Source organism: Akebia trifoliata, chromosome 6 (assembly GCF_017979445.1).
Source record: "Akebia trifoliata isolate Shusen 1 chromosome 6, ASM1797944v1, whole genome shotgun sequence".
NCBI classification, from domain to species: domain Eukaryota; kingdom Viridiplantae; phylum Streptophyta; class Magnoliopsida; order Ranunculales; family Lardizabalaceae; genus Akebia; species Akebia trifoliata.
In genome coordinates this window covers 28,856,447-28,879,261 of record NC_141380.1, presented here as the reverse complement: position 1 = coordinate 28,879,261, position 22,815 = coordinate 28,856,447, and the positions used below count along the sequence as shown (strand labels likewise).

Genomic DNA, 22,815 nt, shown 5'->3' with positions numbered 1-22,815 from the left:
GTTTTGTTTTTATTTTTATTAGTCGGCCATATACTTAGTTCCTTATCAAAAATCATCACGTGAGTGCGATGACCTTAATTAATCATCTCATAACAGAAAACCTGAGGGGTTTTGAATGGGAGGTTAGTGGTTTTTAAAGGAAAGTGAGTGCACGAAGTTGGTTTTGAATTAGAAAATTTGGGGTGGGTGTGGAGGGGGTGTGGAATGCACACTCCCTCACATTTACTAATATTATTTGCCACTACACTTTCCTCCCAAGTGCTCTCTTATTCACCAATCCATCAAATATGACTTCTCTTCACTTATATTGTATTTTACATTTCTAATGCGCTTGTGATTTTGTGTTATAAACAAAAGTGACAAAGATCAAAATCGATGATTATTTGGTGGGGTTTTCATTGGATTGGTTCAGATACATTTGTGAATAAAATAGGGAAAAGTTTGGGTAATAGACAAATGATGTTTTTGGGTTTCTTCCATTATCTCCAACCTCCCTAAAACGTGTTGACAAATGAAGATTATTTTCAAAGTGGAGGTCCAATAAAGGATGGGCTAAACCTAAACCATTCATGCATCAGTGGGCCAAAAGAATGTGCCACCTGTTCAAAAAAAAAAAGGAAAAAAAAAAACAGAGTTGGATATTCCTGGTGTATAGGATTCACAATCACACCATTTATAACAAAATATAGTTAGGTCTTTTGTCTTATTTTAAGTCAGTGGTCATGCCTAAGACATGAAGCTCTTTGTCTGGTATAACTGCCTTAAAGCATTTTCTTTTCTTTCTTTCTTTTTTCTCTCTTTTTAGATGAGATTCCTCCAATTTTTCTCTGTTCCTCAGTGGAGGTATAAATCACTTATTACAAGTCTCAAATTTTGTTGGGTGATTTAGATACTTCTTACAAGATTTAAGGCATGTTTGGATTGTCATTTTTCACACACAACAAAGATTTTTTATTGATAATATCTTTTCAGGTTACATGTATTCCATGGTCTAAGTAGTTCTTGACTGGTTATTGTAATCAAGTAATAGACTCTCTTCTGATCTACTCTTGTTACTCTATATGACCACAATCTAAATACACCATTACATTTTTTGTTAAAAATATAACTTAACATCTTAAAACGGAATGGTGCGTCGTCTAATGTCCCAATGATCAAACTTTTTTGTTGAATAGTTCTTATTACACTCACCATTGTACATGCCGCATGTTTCTTAATAAGTTATAATACTTTAATATGTACACCACCCCTATTAAGTGCACCTACTCATATACTCTTTGGAATACCCAACCTCATCTTCTTCCCGTCATCTTAATCTCCTATGTTAGCAAATGAAACACCACCATAGTTTCTTATCTTATTTGCATCATAGTAACCAAGATAGATCTCCCTTCTTCATTTCATCTCCTTTTCTACTTTTTACTATCTTTGATGGAAAAGGACGTTGGAAGAAAGTAGCCTATGCCCGAAATAGTGCATAAAAAAATTGGTCTATGTCAATAAATGGGATCCGACATGACTTACACAAAGAGCAATTTCCAAGCAATTGTCTGTGTCGATAGGAACCTACTTCCATTGATGTAATGGGTTTTAGAAGAATCCATTGAAAATGCAAGAATTTGAGTGGTTCACTTCATCTTCTACATGAGACGCACAAACGTGAGGTTAGCAGTTTTTGTTCGAAACTTGAAAGTGGTTGGTGCACCTATTGAAAATCGGGGGACATAGAAATATATATTTTTTTTCTTGGTTTGAAGTGGAGATTATACCGATGGTAGGTGCAAATAGAGCAATCCTTTTTATTTTGCTTCAAAATGATTAAGATCAAATGAATATTCATTCTCTTTCAACTGAATGATGATGTAAATCTACCCTCTAGTAACTAATAATCAATAAAGTGAAGTAAAAAATTGTTTTGTTCGACTCGTTCTCTTGGTAAATTAAATGAATTTAAGTTTATAATTTGTTGGGTATCTCTATTCTCAGTCTCCCTTCATTCATTCATTTTATTTCTTTATTTAAAATTTTCTAAAAGTTCAGTATTCAATGAGACCCACCACTTTTGCTCCTTTTTTTTTTTTTCGGGTCCATCACCATCCCCTCTGCAGTACAATTTATCTCCATAAATAGCATGTAGAGAGCGTGTGCCTTCCACACTTCTCTTCATTAACATCTTACTCACTTATATCCTTCCTTCCCTTCATTATGGCAGTCATTGAAGTTCATCAAACATCCCTTAATCACGACAATGTCGAACAACAAACAAGCCTGGAACCCAAAGAAAAGGATATTGACTACTCCCAAAGAGCACAATGGCTTCGAGCTGCAGTACTTGGAGCAAGTGATGGGTTGGTCTCAACCGGATCGATAATGATGGGAGTTGGAGCTGTGAGAGAGGATATTAAGATCATGATCCTAACTGGCTTTGCGGGTTTGATAGGTGGGGCATGTAGTATGGCTATAGGAGAATACGTATCCGTGTACTCACAATTGGACATAGAGTTAGCTCAAATGAAAAGAGAGAATAATGGAACGAAGGACAGTGGCGAAAGTGAGGAGAATTTACCCAATCCAGCCCAAGCAGCTGCAGCGTCCGCCCTAGCGTTCTCGGTTGGTGCAATGGTGCCGCTGCTATCGGCTGCATTTATAAGGGAATATAAGGTGAGGTTGGGAGTGGTGGTGGGAGCTGTGAGCTTAGCCTTGGTGGTGTTTGGTTGGGTTGGGGCAGTGTTAGGGAGGGCTCCTATGAGGAGGTCTTGTTTAAGGGTGTTGGCTGGGGGATGGTTAGCTATGGCTATAACATTTGGGTTTACAAAGTTGATTAGCTTTATGGGCCTATGATAGGTGTATTGTTGTTGTGGTTGTGAGGTTTGTTGAAAGAAAGATAAGAGCAACTCTTTTTTTTTTCTATCTGTAATTCAGGGTTTGAAGAAATAAATTAGTCTCTCTTTCACCATATATCATATTATGCATGAGGAATTGGGCCATCATGACGTGAAGGAAATTTATTATGTTATTAGATACAAGAATGTAAAATCCAATTTAGATTGATGAGAAATTATTTAGTTGTCTCTAATCTTTATAAACTTATTCTGAAAATAAGTGGTTTTAACATTCTAAGTCACCTCTTTTCTTGCTTTAACTTATTCCAATGTATCACATGTAACTAATATTTTCTTCTTTTGGAGGCAGGGGATGATTTATAGTGAAGTATTATAAGAGAGGCTATAAACATTTATAAGCTCGTCATAAAAACACATTTATAAGCAAAAATTGTGAAGGTGGTTCCTTTGTCATGTCAAATGCATGTTTATGTGTAAGTAAGTGTGACATTATTAAAAAAAATTACAAGAAAATCATGATTTATGGATTCCAATTAGGACAAAGGGCTCCTAGATGGACAGCCATCGACAATGTCTAAGCATATTATTCCAAGGATCTTAGTTTCCTTAAATGAAAATACAGTTCCTCTTTGAATTTTTTTTCTTTTCTTTCAGAGTTGTTCTTCTGTTTCTCAAAGTGTTCATATCCGCTTTCACTATTTCAATCCACATTCACTTGCGTCCTATTTCTTTCTTTCTTTGAGTAGTTTAAACTTGCATATTCTGCCCATATGAGAGTGTAAATGACCCTGTTGAAATGTGGCCGAATCATCTTAATTGGCTTTCTCTTGATTTATGGACCATTCTCATATGTATTAGATGGACATCCCTCATATAGCAAAAAAAATTCTTTGACGTGATTTTTATTAATCAATTTGGATTTCCCTAATTTGGGCAGTAAGCAAACAAAATTACAATCATTTATAATCCTCAACTTTTGATTAATGATGCATTGACACTATCATTTGGTTGAGATTGTATCTTAGGTACACACTACTGTAATGTATTTAACATACGAAAACTTGCACAAATTTTTTTTTATTGATAAGGTCATCCAATAGATTGATGAGACTCATCATTTTAGAACTTGGTTTTGCATTACGTCTTGTCCATGCCAAATACCAAGTCATCTCGGACGAGTTTTCCGATATGTTTTGAGACAGCTCATCCAAATATTTGAAAAATGAACGTGAATATTAAATCTTATTCCAAAAATTGACTTGTCCATCCACCTCATCCATGCCCGAACCAAGAAGACTCAGACGATACATCTCAATCTCGGACAAGTTTTGAAACCATGATGAAACTAGCTAATGAGAACTACGGATTTCAAAATGTCTCAAAGAATGTAATAGAAGATTGAATTGTTCTGATTAACAGGTAAAGCCCATTGGATCTGTCATCTGTCCACTTGCTTTTGATATTATATATTCTTTAGAGAGATGTTTGGTCATTATTATATAAATCCGTTCTGATTGTTTTAATTGCACTAATATTTTATTTAGGGGCTATGTGATTTCAGGAAAACAATTTCCCAACAAAAATATAATTTAGAGAATTAATTCACTGCTCGCTTTTGTGGCCAATATTTTGAAAATGTCAACCAACTTAACCAGGTTTTAGTAATGATCAGTGCGAAAACAGCCACGAAAAGTGTAAAACACACCACAAATGTCTTGACTGCAGGAGCGTTTTACTAGCCACACCACAAATAAGGATCGCTGAGCTTAGGCATTAAAACCTGCAAACAGTACATACTTCCATATAATAGAAACTAGCAGTCATTGGTAGATCATTATAGTTGTAGTCTCACCACTGACAAAACCAAACCTTTCAAGGGCACAAAGCTATTATAGAAACTAGCGGTCATTGGTAGATCATTATAGTTGTAGTCTCACCATCGACAAAACCAAACCTTTCAAGGGCACAAAGCACATTTGAAAATAGGGCAGAGATTTCATTAGTCACCGCCCACTTGCCTCTTCCAAGAATCTTCAACGATCAGCTCATCAACACCCCAATCTTCATAACTGTCAGATTCATAGGGCCGGTCAAGAATGCCAAGTAGAACAATATTATTCATTTTTGTTTCCATTTTTCTGAGTACGAAGACAATCGTGAGCGAGATTTAAATGATAATCTTACCTTCCATCAGGCAAATAGCGACGAATGGTAAAGGGTATCTTCCGCTGCCGAAGCTCCTTCATTGCAATCTAAAATCATTGAAGCAGGTAAGGATTAGATCTAATACCCCATGACAAGAATTTCTACAAATAATGTAGGCGTCTCAGGACCTGTTTATGTATTTTAATAATTAAAAAAGACAAATCACTTTCAAGATATGTCAAACCACAATCAATCTTTCATGTGTTGTATTGAAAACTTATAATAGCAGTGCAATGACGACGTCGCCAAATAAAAGTAAAATGAAGGGATTTTCTTCACCTCAGCAATTAGCAACTGAATTTTAATTTAGTTGATTAAAATAATAAACAGAAAACCACTGACTGGACATTAGCTTTGAATGGCTGATTAGGGGAGACAATGGACAGAGTAGAGAATTAAACAGGCAGATTTTTAACGGCCCCCCAAAAACTATCCCAATCCTAGACAGTCTTATAACGGGGACGCACCAGGACTGTAGAAACAACTGCATGTCTGAGCCCATCCAAATGCATTTGGGCCATTTTGTGTGTAGGGACAGGCCAAGCCCATTTATGCTTTTAGGACCATGGTTTCAAATCAGACATCTCGTCTTGTTCATGGACGAGACTGAGCCATCTTGTCTCAGACAAGTCATCTCAGTTTAGGACGAGACAAACAAGATTAATCCCAATTTTTTTAGGGAAAAAAAACCTTATAAAAATCCTATTTTAGCTCCCCAGCTTTTCTTCATGTGCATATACAGGTAGCTAACTGATTTCCATTCGATCCAGAAGTGATGGAGGAAATTAAAGGATGAATCCTTTATGGACTGGTTGGTGAAGAAATCTGCTCTTTCAAGATCTAACTGCTTCTAAGTGAGGAAATTCCAGTAATAATTTAATGTGAACCCTTGTTTGTCTGATTGAAAAGGAAGCTAAAGAACTCTCATGCACAAACCAGGGATCATCTTTTGATAGTGAAGCAAGGAGAAGCTATACAGGATAAAGAGAGATTTGACACTAGGGCTCCCGGGGATGACTGAAGTAATGCTCTTCAAAAGTAAAATTGAACAAGAGAAAAAGAGAAGAGATGGATGACAAATGAACTCAAAGAGATTTAAAGTGGCTCCTGCGTTCTTGCAATTTTTTTATGTAAAAAGAGAGAGATCTCGATGATCTCATCCGAGATTTTCAATATCTAGTCCTATACATATCATATCGTCCGCGATATGATGTGAAAGTTGAGTCACACTATATATTTCACTTGTTTATGAAAAAAACCGAGATGACCAGGCGAGTCATCTCAGCCTCGGACAAGATTTAAAACCATGTTTAAGACCTATAAAAGTTCAAATTTATGTATATTTAAAGGGGAAAAAAATAGACCTAACATAAAATGGGGTACAACATGGGATAAAATTATCATTTAATATTCTATAAAATGTTGTTTCATGGTGTAATACCATTATAATTTTATGGAAATACCCTAAAATACCTCTACTTCAAAATGTTAAAATTTAACATTGAAGAAATAAATGGGTCAGCTCAACAGGCCTACCACACATAGCTGAAGCCCGAACCGTTGTCGACCATTAGGATAGCTATGGGCCAGCTTGAACCATTGGTAACCCAATTACTGGTCACAAACATGGATGGAGTGTGGCATCAGGTTAATATCCAGTGTAAAACAGTACCAAACTCCTTGACGCGGATCCAAACTCATAAAATAAGTCTAAACTGACTAACTTCTGCAGACACCTTTCACCTTTCAAACATCCCAACCAGGTGATATGATCACCTAGGTGTCACCTAAGCAAAAGCTTTGATCACACTGAAGCAACCCTAAGGCTTTTAGAATAACAAACTTCTCGTCACCTTACAAGGTGTACTAAAAGAAACTTACCTCAAGTGGATCGGTCTCACCCTCCAACTCAACCATCACAGGAGCATTCATGCTGTTCAACCAAGGTGAATTATTGTTATAACAAAGCTCAAATCAACTAACCCATCCTAGAAAAGTTCAGAACTAAAACCTGATCTGTAGGGCACGAGTACCAAGTATTCTTGCACGCTCATACTTTGTCATATACTTGGATGTCTTTCGAGGTCGTTCTACCGGTTCTTTCACCTCTTTTTCTTCAGCTTCTCCCAACAAAGGATCAGGGATATCATCATTATTGACATTATCAACATCCTCCTCTGCTCCTTCCTGCCAAGTATACAATTGATATTTTAAATAATTAGTTTATTACATGGAACAAAGATCCAAGTCCACCAAAAGCAATGGTAAGGAAGCAGACTCAAGTTTGAGCTTTTTACCTCAATCTCAGGCTCTGCTGGCTCCTCCTCATATCTGAAAGTTTTACATCAATTCATGTACTTCAGATTTCAAATATTCGTAGATGATTAATGGCCGCATAATGATTAGATTTCAAATATCAGATCATAAGGACCGCATAACAACATATGGTGGCAACAAGAACCTAGATAGAAAGTACATTCACATACATATATACAAATGACCATCCGTAAATACCAACCAGATAGCCATAGTATTAAATTTTGATGTATTTTCAAGAAATATAAGAAAATAATTCCATTTCAACAAGGTTTGACACAAGTTAACTGAAAGTTTCTTTTAATATTTATTTTAATGGAAATTACTGTTGATATAGTGAAATATTTCAGTGAAAAGTAAATTCAACTGAAATAGTAAAATTTTCAGGTATAAAAGCACGCAAGGTTTCAGTGAAAATATTTCAATGACAAGTAAAATTCAATAAAAATATTCATTTTTTTTTTTAAATATGTTAACATTAGTGATAAAAATTTATATATATATATATATAATAATAAATATAAATTGATAGTGATGAGACTAAAGGAAGTTACGGGTGTAGTGTGTGGAGAGAGATTCTGAAAGGAGTTGATAAGTTTGATAAGGAGATTAAATTCAAAGTTGGGTTACGGGATAAGGTTAGATTTTGGGAGGACTGTTGGTGTGGAACTTCATCTCTGTCTACTCAATTCCCATCCTTGTACGCTTGTTCTTTAAAAAAAAAAAAAATCGATAAGGCAGTGTCTGATTCGGAACGGGAACACATATTCTTGGGATCTAGGATTTAGGAGGAATTTCAATGATTGGGAATTGATGGAGGTCTCATCTTTCCTATCATTACCTGCTTCCATTGTTTGAGGTTTCTTTCTCTCCTTCTATCATTTGGTCCCCTTTTGTTCCTTCTAAGGTGTCTTTCTTTGTTTAGCTTGCCTCTTTGGGTAGAATCCTCACCTTAGATAATTTGATTTGCCGGGGGTGGATTATCCCAAAATTTTGCTATCTTCGTTCGAGGGACAGGGAGTCTGCCAATCATATTTTTATTCACTGTTCTTTTTCCCGTGTTGTTTGGATGTTTTTCTTTTCTCGCTTTCAAGTGGATTGGGTTCTTCCTTTATCGTTTTTTGCGCTTTTAGAGGGTTGGAGTTTCAATATCTTCTCTTCGAGAAAGAGGCATCTCTAAGCTATCCTTCCTTCAGCCATTGCTTGGGGTCTTTGGAAAGAGCGGAACAACAAGGTATTCCATAGCAAACAGAATTCGACTCACACAGTGATTTTAGATATTCTGGGGTTTCTTTTTCTTTGGTCAAAGTTGAGTAGAGATTTTGAGGGAATGTGCTTCCAAGATTTTGTTTTTAATTGGGAAGCTATTTGTGTTTAGTTCCATTCCTCAGCAGACGGGTTTTTCCTTTCTTTGTTTTTCTCCTTGTGGTTTTTTGTTTTTTGTCTTGTATTTAGGGGCTAACTCAGCCTCCTCTTCTCGCTTTCTTCATTAATATAATTTATATTTATCAAAAATATATATATATATATATATATATATATATATATATATATATATATATATAAATTGCGTGATCTATATACCATCTTTCTTTGATTATTTTAAGGAAATTAGCACACTCAGTCCTAAGTTCTTGGTATCTTAGTAATATTAATAAATATTTAAAAATAGAATACAATAATGCATAATGTAGTATTTGATAATTTGTTCCTTTAAGCATTTGCTCCATTTGAAGGTGTATATAATACAGTTTTTTTCTAATATATATTTCTATTCTTAAAAATAACAATAAATTAAAATATATTTTTAGACGGCCACCATAATATAGAGTTATAGTACTTACTTCTCCTGTCTAAATAAAGAATCTCACCCAACTATCAAATCATCAAAGAAGATTCCCTCAACTCTTTAAATACAAAACACCAAAAATATAGTAGAACAATGAAAAAGATGATAATTTCTTTAGGGGAACCCATCTTCCTATCGCAGATATGGTTATTCCCAAAGAACTCTCTCTACCAAAGCATTATAGAAGACCAACTTAGAAACAAAGACAATTGAAGATAGGATTATAAGAGACAACTGTGATAAATGAAGAGACATGAATAACTTCAAATCCTTGAAGCAAAGCCACAATGAATCAAAAGATGACTAGCAAACTCAACAATGGACGGACACATTGGGCAATAATTGACCAAGTGACCCCCTTGGCAATCTCAAATAAAAAACACAACGTTAGAAGGGATTTATGTTCCCCACATAAATGAAAGAACACTCGCACATAACGAGAGCATGACAGTTTGCCACGGAGTGGTAGAATTATTTAATAGATAACTTCATATCCCGAGAACATATCTACTTTCAATTATCTTGTCCCACTGTTGGTACTGGGATATGAGAAATCTAACACATGAGATTAGCAATAGATTGAGCCTCGTAGACATCAAAGTTCCTCATGAACCCAAGATCCCAAGAAATCCCAACCCCCGCCCCCCTCCCCTCAAAGGTGAGATCGAGCATTCCACAATAGACATTTTCTATAGTTTCAATGAAAAGTTTCTAAATATTTCAATCATTTCCATTAGTTAAATAAAAATGCTCTTATTTCCACACTAATCAAAATATTTCCATTTCCAAGTTAATTAAAATACACCAAAACCAAAATTTAATAACATCTAAATAGCACGGGGCCAGCTAAGAGCATAGATATCAGTTGACATTTAGAGTAACAAATCTCTAAATAAAACAACTACAAGATACAATTAGGAGAAATTAGAGCGAGAAACAAACCCTATGTCCGCGTCATTATAGTCGTCATCCGCCATGGTTGTGAGAGAGAAGTTTTTCCCCTTTGGTTGTCTTTGGGAGTGTTCTTCTTGAAAACCCTAACTTCGTCTCCCTTTGTCAAGAACCCTTAGTTAGAAGAATGATATTTACCTTTCATTTCAAGTTTCTAAAAAGGGTAAAAAAATTGAATATGAAAATAGAAAAATCAATATTAATATTTATGCAGAATTTCTTCACGAAAATTTCTCCAAAGAAAATCGGATCACAATTCATTAAAATCAAACCATAAACATGCAATTTATTTTTTATGTGGCAGGGTGCCCCCGCACCCCTTGGAAGGGGGACTAATCCATGCAGATACGCTCTACTACCATAAAAAAAAAAGTATCGAATAAAGTCACAAATGGGAAAACTCAATCATACAACCCTGTGGAGCAAACCCAGGCTGATGAACCATTGCTCCACCACTTGGGTAGTAATTTACTTTACAGTTATTCATAGAGCAACATAATGCAAAAATAAAATAAAATACTAGAATACATATCATCATTAAAGCCTTATTGCAAAGATTTGGTTCAGTAAGAGGAATCATATTCCTCCAGTCCACTCTGCCCAAAGCCATATCTTTTTTTTTTTTTCTTGAAAGTGTGAAATTCAGCTCATTATAGAAATAACAAAAGTTTGAATTACCATGATAGTGTTATTAAGTGATACAAGGATTAAAAAGAGAAAGAGTAAAGAAAAATATAATTTATTCTTACTTTTGCGGGAAAGAGTATGATTCAAGCTTGTATGTGTGCGTAAAAAGAGGGGGAAGCTTAAGATAGTTTTGAGAGAGAGGTGGGGATCTGGGGGTTGTCCAAAAAATCAGAACATATGTAAACTAACTTAATACAAGGACATGATGGCATGGCAATCCAAAAATATATAACGTAGTTGACCAAAATAAGTAGGATAATCAGACTCTCTTTATCATTTTTTTTCTTCCCTAAACACACGAAACACAAATCGAGGCTCCACACGAAACGCGAAAGAGATAGAGAGGAGACTCTCGTTCAACAAGAGCCCTCGAGAGTGAAGTCTCTCCCTCGGGCGACTACGGTGGCTAGTGCTCCACCAACGGAAACCCTCAAGGAACCTCGACAAAACCCTCAGCGGTGGCGAGATCTCTCTGATCTTTGAAACCCTCAATAGAACCCTCGACTGAACCTAAGGTTTGTTCTAATTCTAAGGAATTTTTTAAAATCTCATCTGAGACGACTAAAATAAATCGAATATGTCGTCCTAGATGATTTGTTCTCATTCATGGACGAGACGAGACGAGACTTCAAATCGAGTTTTAAAAACATGCCTTCATCTCAAGGATTTAGCCATGTGGTTTGCATCATCATCAACTTATAAATAACAGTCTTTTTATCCTTTAAGGTTTAAACCCTTCATTCGTTAGTCTCTCTCTTTCCTCTTCTACTCTGCTAATCTCATCGTTTTTGGTAACAGGTCTCTCTCTCTCTCTCTTCCTTCTTGGAAAACAGCAATTACGTTGTTTATAACATAATAGAGTACTAAAGACTACTTAAAATGGTTATAGAATTTTTTTTAGGGTTTGTATTTATTAGTTATTGAATTGGATGATTTGATGTTGATATCGTGTAGATTATTCACATACTTTAGAAATACAAGATTGGCACCAAGAAATTCTAAAATCTCCTTCAGTTTCTTAAAATCTTGATATAAAAGGGTGATTATCCAAATTCTAAATAAACATCCAATACAAATTTCGAGTAGAGAAATTCTCCCAAAGAAGAATTCAAAGGCCCAAACACCCTTTATTACTCTCAAAGATGCATTGTAGTTGGTACAACAGAGATCCATCTCAAACAAAGGAGCCCTACAAGAAAGACCACCTAGTAGCATTTCCTACCTATCCACCTTATTGCCACTGTTCTTGATAAACTCAAAAATCCATCAACTCCCTCTTCCAAGAGTCTCAATGAATTTTAGATAGGCATCATTGACCATACTTTAATTTGGGAAAATTGCTTCTACGTAGTTGTTATCAAGGGCGATAAAAAAGTCATGCTCGAAAATGGAGAAACCAATTCAGCTACAAGCCCAACCCATTCATCCAAGTTGTGCCATCTCCAACAACAATCCCAATTGTTAGAGACATCATAATGTTAATGCATAGCTTCGCTTAAAAATCTATTGTAAGTAGATTGCATTTTAAAAATCCATGAAGACCTATAGGTGTTAATTTTGGCTTTGCTTCTCATAATTCAATTGGTTAACGTTTTGCGCCTCCTTAAAAAAAATTTCATTTTTTATAAAAAGTGTCCTTTAAAATGTGTATTGTAAAAACAATTTTCAAAAAAATCTTCTTTTTCAAAAAAAAAAAAAAATATATATATATATATAGATATACACACATTTTAAATGTGTGTTTTACATTTAAAATAATAATAAACCCATTTTTATGAAGGCCTATGGTTATTTTTTTAGCATTTATGTTGTTTGCGATTTGGTTAAAAAATGCTGTTTAATGTGAGATTTTATGATAAATGTCTTAATGTTAAGATTTTCTTTAAATTTTTTCAATAGTATCTTATTCTGCTCAAAAAATATGTTGATGGTTAAACCTTTTTTTAGAATCATAAAATGTAAAATTATGTGTGGAAACGTGTTATCATTCCTACATATTCATTATACAATAGTATTTTTGGTCAAAAACTATATTAAAAACTTAAAATAAATGCCTAATATATTATATATTACATTTTCATAATTTTTAATATTTATTTTTTACTCTTTTATATTTATATATCGACTCCCTTTAACCCAACCTTCACCTTACTAACCACCAAACCTCAAAATAAAAAAAATTAAGAAAAAAAAACTTTTTTACATTCTGATTTATAAAAGTAATTATGATTTGGCCTCAATTACAAATATAGATTTGATGTCTACTCATAAAAAACATCTCGTAAAAATTCTTCTCTCCACCATACCGCATTATCAACATCAAATCATCCAATTCAATAACTAATAAACACAAACCCTAAAAAAATTCTATAACCATTTTAAGTAGTCTTTAGTACTCTATTATGTTATAAATAACGTAATTGCTGTTTTCAAGGAAGAGAGAGAGAGAGAGAGACCTGTTGCCAAAGACGATGAGATTAGCAAAGTAGAAGAGGAAAGAGAGAGACTAACGAATGAAGGGTTTAAACCTTAAAGGATAAAAAGACTGTTATTTATAAGTTGATGATGATGTAAACCACATGGCTAAATCCTCGAGATGAAGGCATGTTTTTAAAACTCGTTTTGAAGTCTCGTCTCGTCCATGAATGAGAACAAATCATCTAGGACGACATATTCGATTTATTTTAGTCGTCTCAGATGAGATTTTAAAAAATTTCTTAGAATTAGAACAAACCTTAGGTTCAGTCGAGGGTTCTATTGAGGGTTTCAAAGATCAGAGAGATCTCACCACCGCTGAGGGTTCTGTCGAGGTTCCTTGAGGGTTTCCGTTGGTGGAGCACTAGCCACCGTAGTCGCCCGAGGCAGAGACTTCACTCTCGAGGGCTCTTGTCGAACGAGAGTCTCCTCTCTATCTCTTTCGCGTTTCGTGTGGAGCCTCGATTTGTGTTTCGTGTGTTTAGGGAAGAAAAAAAAAACTACACTCATTTACATCAACAACCTTCGATCTATGTCAACTCTAATTCTACGAATGCGAGGATGATATAGAAAGAATTGCCATAACTGCCAAATATTACAAATTCTTGTTGATAAACAATTCCCACTCTTCTTATTACTATTACTACTACATCTTTAGAGTGTCTCAACACCTGACCGATTTAGAAGTCGACCATATTTACAATTGAGGGTCAAGATTTCATCAGATCCTCCACCCAACGTTTAAAATATCGTATCAATTCAATGTTCTGCCAATGAAAAAATAGATATGATATTGGCTGATACATTCGATATTTTAAACCATGCCTCCACCTACTTCCTTGAACATTTCAACATATTTACCAAAAATTGAAATTAAAGTATACACTCCACTGCTCTCTATAGTCCATACAGTGGGGGACCTATTACCTTTCGTATATATAGATTTTTGTTGACTCCAGAGTTCCATTGATTTACAACACCTTCAAGAACTTACCATCTCATCATCCCTTTTTCAACGAATAAGAGATCTTTCTAGATTGCAAAGCTTCCTAATTAAAGGCACTATGTTGAATTTAATAACTACTAATATGACATTTGCCAACCAAGATGTCCATCCTCAACTAGAGCAATTTTACACGACCTCAATTCTTGAAAAACTCAAGATATATTTCAACCCTATTACATTCCCTGCTGATTCTCATCACTAATTAATCTATTTTCTGGTTCACATTTTTTTATTTTTTATTTTTGATAAATTTCTGGTTCACATTTAACATCAGAAGGACCCTAAACCTTCAAAAAACAAAGCCCATTACTCCCCAAATGCATAATCTTAACTCACCAACCAAAATCCAAATTACACATCACTATATATAAATAAGGCAAAAACAAAGACCACCCATGAACCAAATTAAATACAAAATATCTGAAACTCCATCACAAACGAATCAACAAAACCCCCAAAATGTCAAGCCTCTATAAACTCACCAAAGCATAACAAAGTTTCAAGACCAAAGTGCACCAAAATCAACTTCAGATAAACAAATATTTCACAATTCATGTTCTAATCTTCCCCCCAAAAAAACTCCCCAAATGCACGAAAATTTAGAAACCCAAATTTAAAATTGGGCAAATAACAACCTTGCATCAACAAATTCTTCAACACACACTCTCACTGTCTCCCCAAATGCACCCAACTCATCAACCCAAATCCAAAAATTTGAATCCCAACATACCAAAAAACAGATTAAACAATATGTTGAAAGTCAAAACCAAAAACTCAAACAACTATTGAACTTATACAGATGGCAGGTATATCTGTTGTGGGTCGTAACAACTATGGCGTGTTCCCATTGAGAGGTAAGCTGCTCAATGTAAGGGAAGCAAGCCATAAGCAAATAATGGAGAATGCTGAAATCCAGCACATAAAGCAGATTCTTGGATTGCAACATGGGAAGGATTATGACAATGTAAAGTAGCTAAGATATGGCCATTTGATGATAATGACCGATCATGTTTGATGTCTTTTTTCCAATTATTTATTAAAATTATGCTTCTGGATTGCTTCATTCATTGGTAATGGAAATAATTCAATTTTGGTCATCGTGCAAGATCACGACGGTTCCCACATCAAGGGTCTACTTATTAACTTCATTCACTCATTCTGGCCATCATTGCTCAAAATTCCATCCTTCCTTGCGGAATTTATTACACTAATTGTGAAAGTTAGTATGCAAAGTTTAGTTAATTTGAAGAATTATTTAAAAACTTAAAGAAAAAATATGTATCTAATTACGCCTAATTGGCCTTGTAGGCAACTAACAAAAATGGAAGGGTCCTGTCCTTCTATTCCATGCCAGAGTATGAATGATGGAAAGAAAGCTTGGGGGGTACTACTAATGGCTAGTCTATCAAGCAAAATAAGGTTTGCTGGTTTGATTACTCTTAAATATGACAATCTAAAATCACATTTACATACTAGAGTTTGTCTTCTTTGGGGTTTAGGAGGTGAAAGAGGAAAAACTGTATGAGAGCTTGTTTTGAGGTGCTTTCTTATGGATCAAATGTTTCGTCTCGAAGGAGGAGGATGCTACAGCTAAGAAATTTCAGAAAATTAACAACCAAAATCATCACAACAGATCAGTTCTCCAAGAACCAGATAGGAAAGAGGGTTTTTGTTGAACGTACCTAACGATTGCAGAGAGCTTCTGTATGCGAGCTTGTCTTTGACGATGAACCTCTAACAGCAATGAATCTCGGTCGGCGACGGCGATAAATCTTGTTCGGCGATGGCGATGAACTTCGTTCGGCGGCAAAGATGGGCTGTTGTTCAACGCTGGTTCTCTTATTCGTAGAGAAGAGATTAGGGATTTAAGGATATTCTGCTGTAATTTTTTTAAATTTAGAAGGGTATATTTGTCCGTCCGAATATATAACGGTGCTGAGCGCAAATAGCATTCAGCGTTAAGTGAAAAAAAATGGCTGAAAATTTTGATATATTTTTCAGCATTTTTCACTGATTTTTTATTTCAAACAAACGCACTGATTTCGGAAGATTGCTGATGCTGAATTGTGTTCAGCATTAAGCACTTATTTCAGCGTTAAACAAACGCCCCCTAAGTCTTTAGTCTTGAGGGTAAAATTGGAATCGCACGAAAAAATTGTTTTTTCGAAAAAACAAATTTGAGAAATCCCATTTTCAGTACTTCTCGTAAAAATATTATTTTGACTTTTTTTTTTTAATAAATTACTCTTTACAAAAGCACGAGACATGATAGAATAAATGCCTTTGACTCTCCACCAAAGTAAAAAGCCCTTAGAGTAGTCAATCCAAACAGACCCTAAAAGGATTGATCCTTATGTAGATATTATGTTTAGGGGGTTGACTTCTCGAGGAGATTGAACAATCTTATGATGAATTATTATAGGGTTGGCTCCTTGAGAATGCCAAACCATCTTATAGTGAAATGTCAAGGGGTTGGCTCCAATGACTGTCAAACCACCTCATGAATATTTGGGTGAAAGGATCAGCTCCTATGGAGGTTGAATCACCCTATGTTAGAGGTTGAAGGGTCAGCTCCTTAGGAAGCCGAATCACCTTGTAAATCAAGAGGTTGAAGGGGTTGGCTCTATAGGAGGCTGAACCACCTTACGAACAAGAGGTTGAAGGGGTTGGCTCCTATGGAGACCAAACCACCTTGTGAATCAAGAGATTGAAAGGGTTAGATCCCTTTTAGTCGAACCGATTGAGGTATGGGTCAGACCCATTGTAAGTTTGAACCACTTGGGTTATTAGGTTTGGATTGGGTCAGAATGTTTCCTTTTCTAATCCCTAGGATCAATATTTTTTGTTCCTACATCAATATTCAATAAATTGTGAAGGGATATTTAAAAATTCCCCAAATTTTGAATCGGATCTTTCACAAACCCGATAAGGTCAATGGTTAAATCACTAGCATCAAACGGATTAATTGTTTTATTTTAATTGGGTTTTTTAGGTTGACTCAATCCGCAGGAGCTAATGAGGCCGGTTCAACCCAGTCTACTTTGGTTTTTAAAACACTGCTCTTAATTAGTATGCCACGTCAAACTCTCATTTTAATAATACCCTTCAATTTTTTTAAAAATTACTTTTATATCCCTTGTTGTGTTCTTACACTGTGTTTGGATTGAGGGAAAGGGAGGGAAGGGAAGAGAAAATATGCTATTTTCTCTTCCTTTCTCCTGTTTGGATTGTTAAGTAAGGAGGGAAGAGAAGAAAAACGGAGGGAAGGGAAGGGAAAAAGTGCCGAATTTTGTTTCCTCCAAAAGTGGAGAGATGAGGAGGGAAGGGAAGAGACCAAATTTTTACATTCCAATTTTGTCCTCCTCATTCTCCAAATTTCCAAAGTTAAGTAATATTGACAGACCAGCTATTGCTACTTACACACCAACTAAGCTAACAAATTTAGGCCGATTTCAGAAACCCTAGAGAGTGAAACGAAGGAGACGACCTCGAATCGGAGATGACCCGAGGTATTATCACTCTCTCTCTCATTCTTCTGGTGTTTCTCATTTGGTTCCATGAACCCTAGAAACTTTGTTCAACTCAGATTTGATGTAGGGTTTAGTGGAAGAAATCGTTAAGGTAAGAAGCTCTCTCCTTTACCTCTTTGTTTCTGGTGTTGGTGGGTAAGCTACTACCTTCTCAACTTTTTTATTTTTATTTTTATATTTTTCATTTTTGGTTCTCTCTCTCTCTCTCTCTCTCTCTCTCTCTTGTCATTAGGTTCTTAAACCTGATTTGGGTATGATTCAGATACAGAAATTAAGAATTTTTTAGATTGGGTATTAATATTTGATGCCTTCTGTAACTCTGAGAACTGTGAAAAATCAAAGAAGGATAATAAATAAATAAATAAATATATTAAAAAATCATTGTTTTAGGTGATTTACTTACATGGAACACGAGTTCATGAGATGCGTATGATATGTTTGAGCATTTGCAACCCTAATTTATAAGGAAAGATTTGAAGATATAGTTCTAGATGGAGTTGAACAGGGAAATGATTCATGTTTCCGACCCCAACATTTGAACTAGAACTTAGAATATGAGCAACATAGTCGAACTTTAATGGGAATTTTTCACTGTTTCGATTTTACTTGAATCTAGCTTCGAAGATGAGTTTTTTTTATTATTGTGATATGTGCCCAAGGAGTGGGATGGAATAAAATATGTAGTTTCTGTCTTAGTTCTATTTAGGATTCATTTCTAGTTTGTTTTGTTTAATTGCTTCTGTTTTTGGGTTTAGTTTCAATTTCTGTTAGTTGCTGTTTTTCGCTTATTAAGAAGTCTATATAAGTAGGAAGTCATCCATGTCTGGAGGTAACAAGAACAATCAGTCTATGATTTAATAAATTGAAGGTTTCCCCCTTGATGTGGGAGTTAATTTTCTGCATCTTCTTCCTAGTTTTTATCACATTGGTTTGTATCCTAGGGTTTCATTTGTTCTTGATATTAACTATACCATATTATATAAGTTTTGAAATCATCCATGGTTATGGTTTCCTGTAATTGAGAATTTTTATGTGATTGAAGTTTTTATCACAAAAAAAAATTCAAATATCTCTTATTGGATTGTAGTTCTAAGTCTTCACATATATATTTTTTTCTCTTTTCCGTAGGTCTGTAATGCAAATTATGAATCATATTGTTCTTTGATGTATAAATTTGGGTTTATATATATAGCTTTCAGTTTTTATAAAAGATTTCAGTTTGATTTATTAATTCTATTTTGCTTGGTTTGGCATCTAAGTAGCAAATTTGTTAAAATTGTCTTATTGTTCATATTTCTTCAATTCTGCTTTGTTTCATGTTGTATGTAAAATGGGTTTTCTATTAGCTCAATGCTGTCCTCATACTAAAAAAAAAAAATTTGGCATGTTTCTGCATAAGCAGCTTTCCATTCATGTTGTATCCTGCCCCAAATTTTGGGTATGAGGCATTGATGATGATGGGTTCATGTATTGGTTAAGTATTTTAATCTTCTTATAAGGATAAGCTATTATCTATTATATAGGGCTTCTGAGATGGTATAGCTGGGTTTCTATTTGGAGTGATTAATTTAAGTGTTTAGGACTTTTTTTAGAGTAAATCATAGGTTCAAGGGTGCCGGTTTAGGTTATAGAGTTAATAAACTAGTAAATTGGTTGTTATTTCCACTCCTATTCTTACTAATGTGTGTAATATATCATGCTGTTTGGAAGTTTTGATTTTAATTCAATAATTTTTTCCATTAATGTCTTCTTTATGCAGCTATGATTTTGCATTTGTTGATACTGAGAAGAAAATGTATCATGAATATTATGAGTTGCTGTTATAATTGGTAAAAATAGAATTTATGGTTTCGACATTCAGTTATAGAATTATACTATTTGATCCAGATTGCTTAATCTGATGTGTCATTTTGATATCCTTTTGTAGGTAAGGGTTGGGGGTGTAATTGTGATGGATAATGTCCTCTGGCATGGGAAAGTTGGTGATCCAATGGTACACCAATATATAATCTTGAAACTTTACCTATTGTGAAACTAAGTTTTATGCAGTAGTATTTTGTTGAGTAGGTAAATGACCCAAAGATTATCAGCATAAGAAATTTCAATAAAAGTATAATGGAGGTCACACGTGTTAGCATTAGTATGGTGGGTATATATACTTTTTTGTTGAGTTCTTCACTTTGTTTTCATCAACAAGTTCTACTCGTAAAACTTGGGAAAAAATTTAGTTACCCATTGGAGATGGCATGACAATATGCCGACAAAGGTGACATATTAACAAGGTCTGTTGGTTTGCTCATGCTTTTGTGACCACTTTCTTAAAGAATTTCTCGAACCCATTTGGTTGATGATACTTTTTTTTTTCCTTGGTGACAGAATATACAGCACTCCCAGTTTTGACATCATGCAACAAGAACAGTGCATCAAAAGCAATTTAGTTCTAACAGTTGCCCATGATATTGGGTGAAACTCAAATTGTGGATTAGCATTCTGTTTAGCAGACGTGAAGATTCATTGAAAGGATGGATATCGTACTTTTGAAAATGCAAAGATTGTCTGAAATAGAAATGGGAGTTGAGTTATTTGATTGTAAGATAAAATTTCATCCAGCTCAGTAAACAAACGTTAGTCCTATAGTCTTGGTATAGAGTTCATTATTGAAATCGGATATGGATTTTTATTTTATTTTATTTTATAGACTCAGTTTGTTGAGTGTATTATTATTTTATTTTTTATTTTTTTGTGGGGATGGGGAGTGGTTAGAGTGCCCTCCCCAAAATTCTTTATGTAATAGAGATATAATTTATCAAACATTCTTCAATATAGAGTTTTATGAGGCATGTTTAATAAAATCATTTGCTATACTTTTTATATCATGACATCACGATTGAATGCCTTAACCGTTCGAATTCAACATTTTCATCTAAAAATTGGATTTTTGACATCTCAATTGAGTTTCGGAGACTTCATTCAATCAGAAAGGATTTAAGAAAAAATAAGTCATTTTCGAGGGTGTTTCTCAACCATTTTGTAGATGTATGTAAAAAATTAGGATTTTTTTCACTTTTTTTTTCTTAGTTTTTGAATGAAAATCGATCAATAATGGTTCTTTTTTAGGTTGAAATCATTTAAATAAATCGTTATCTCAAGTTTTAAGTCGATATTTCCATGTATTTTAATCGAAAAAACTCAAAAATTGGAAATGGGTGGGTTTTATCAGTGTTGAGTTCACAATTTTTTATTTGAAAAAACGGTGTATTTGATAGTTATTAAAAAAGCGTTGAGTTCGACAGTAAATAAAAAGTGAACTCGTCAATAAATAGTAGTGAGCTCAACAGTAAAATGCAAACTCGATACTAAATAACAAACCATCAAGTTCAATAGTAAAAATTATGAATTCATCAGTACAAGAGACCGTTAAGAAAGAAAAAAGTTTACTAATAAATGTCCTATCAAGCTAACACGCAAAACTTAGGGATAATGTAGAAAGAAATCCTTCTACGTGGGTCCCTTAAGTAATTTTCCCTAAATAAAGAAAGTTGCTATTAATTTAAGTGTAATGGTTATTTGTAGACTATGAAGGGTATAATAGTCATTTGGACTAAAAATAATTTCTTGTATGATATTTGGTTGGAAGATGAATATTTATCACGTTCTTTATAAATAAATTTAGGTGTCTATATTTTGTATCATTGTACAAGTAGAATTTTGTTCTTTAGATTATGAATGGTATAATAGTCATTTGGATTAAAAAATAATTTCTTGATATGGAATTTGGTTGGAAAATGAATATTTATCATGTTATTTACAAATGAGTTTAGGTGTTTATATTTTGTATCATTGTATAAATAGAACTTTATTTTTTAGACTATGAAGGGTATAATAGTCATTTGACAAGAATAATTTCTCTTCTCTTCTCTTATGAATCATAACCAAACAGGAGAAACTTAGTTATTTCTCTTCTCTTCTCTTTCAATCCAAACAAGGTCAGGAGAAACTAGTCTTCTCTTCTCTTCCCTTCCCTTCTCTTAATGAGTTTCTCTTCCCTCCGCTTCTCTCAATCCAAACAGAGTGTTAAAGTGCCTTAACTACGAACCTTAAGATGATTTCTTTCAACCCCTTTTGCTTTTGAAGAAAAAAAACTATTTATTGCTAAAAGAAATTAAAATATTTTACCCTAAATTTGAAAGAAATTGATAGATCTTGGGAAAAGAGTCACGATCCAGAACGGTGTCCCATTCCTAGAGCAACATACGATGTCTATGGGGTAAGTGTTGGTTGGATTTAAAACACAAAGGGCTGCGTAAATGATTTGTTTCAAATGTGTTTTAACACTGACCGAAACTTGCCACCTAAACATCGTTACTATTGAACGGGACATTGTTCTAGATCCTGATTCTTTGGAAAGAAAAAGGCTTGGGAATTTGTTTTCAAGGAAATACAAAATCTTTGGGAAAATGAATGTACATTGGAAAAGAGAATTCCATCATTTGATTGTGCCTAAGAAAATATCAAAATGAGAGTTGCTCTTTGGCATAGTTTTAAAATTCATCAAGTCAACTTCAAACTTAACTGAGTCAACTAGACTTGTTTGGATTTCAAAGTGGGTCAATGCCAAAATTTGATGGAACTAACTCAACCAATCATCTTGGTCAACTAAATTTAAGAATGCAATTACTCAAGTTAGATACTTGATCGAGTTATTCCAACATGTATAATATTTTATGGAGAACAAAAGTTTAATATTTTATCTATTTTAAAATATTAAAAACTAGTTTTTCAAATATTTATGTACTTAATATATTTTTATTCGACTCAACTAAATTGCCAACTTGACTCAATGAGAATATCCACGTTGAATTATTTTTTTAGTCTAAAAACTATGATCTTTTCAAGTTTTGGATTTGGGGTACTCGAGATGATAACATGGGAAAATCACTTAAAAGACCCCAA

The 22,815-nt window shown here is 34.2% G+C and overlaps 1 protein-coding gene, 1 long non-coding RNA gene and 1 pseudogene across 5 annotated transcripts; 2 read left to right on the top strand and 1 right to left on the bottom strand.

Moving 5' to 3' along the window:
• Positions 1 to 2,088: 2,088 nt before the first annotated feature.
• LOC147400669 (vacuolar iron transporter homolog 3 pseudogene) lies at positions 2,089 to 2,862 on the top strand (annotated as a pseudogene).
• A 1,747-nt stretch (positions 2,863 to 4,609) lies between these two features.
• On the bottom strand, positions 4,610 to 16,262 carry LOC147400668 (DNA-directed RNA polymerases II, IV and V subunit 6A-like). Its single transcript, XM_086446453.1, has 7 exons — positions 16,015 to 16,262; positions 10,156 to 10,264; positions 7,346 to 7,379; positions 7,060 to 7,235; positions 6,930 to 6,981; positions 5,028 to 5,095; positions 4,610 to 4,912 (listed from the first exon to the last, which is right to left on the bottom strand). Exons 2-7 carry the CDS (start codon positions 10,188 to 10,190, stop codon positions 4,843 to 4,845), a joined length of 435 nt encoding a protein of 144 aa, XP_086302579.1. The 5' UTR covers positions 10,191 to 10,264; positions 16,015 to 16,262; the 3' UTR covers positions 4,610 to 4,842.
• A 1,221-nt stretch (positions 16,263 to 17,483) lies between these two features.
• Positions 17,484 to 20,579, top strand: LOC147400667 (uncharacterized). Of its 4 annotated transcripts, none has more exons than XR_015179469.1 (4): positions 17,484 to 17,841; positions 19,622 to 19,691; positions 19,790 to 20,144; positions 20,239 to 20,579. It is a non-coding gene; the product is annotated as an uncharacterized LOC147400667 (long non-coding RNA). The 4 variants fall into 4 exon arrangements; XR_015179467.1 differs by having other exon boundaries at positions 17,484 to 17,953; XR_015179468.1 differs by having other exon boundaries at positions 19,622 to 20,144.
• The last annotated feature ends 2,236 nt before the right edge of the window (positions 20,580 to 22,815 follow it).

Excerpts from the sequence above, each read along its gene's own strand:
- LOC147400668 (XM_086446453.1), bottom strand. The coding sequence starts at position 10,190 with ATGGCGGATGACGACTATAATGACGCGGACATAGG. Across the intron at positions 7,236-7,345 it reads CAGCAGAGCCTGAGATTGAG|GAAGGAGCAGAGGAGGATGT; the intron begins GTAAAAAGCTCA and ends TATACTTGGCAG. Across the intron at positions 6,982-7,059 it reads ACTCGTGCCCTACAGATCAG|CATGAATGCTCCTGTGATGG; the intron begins GTTTTAGTTCTG and ends TTGGTTGAACAG.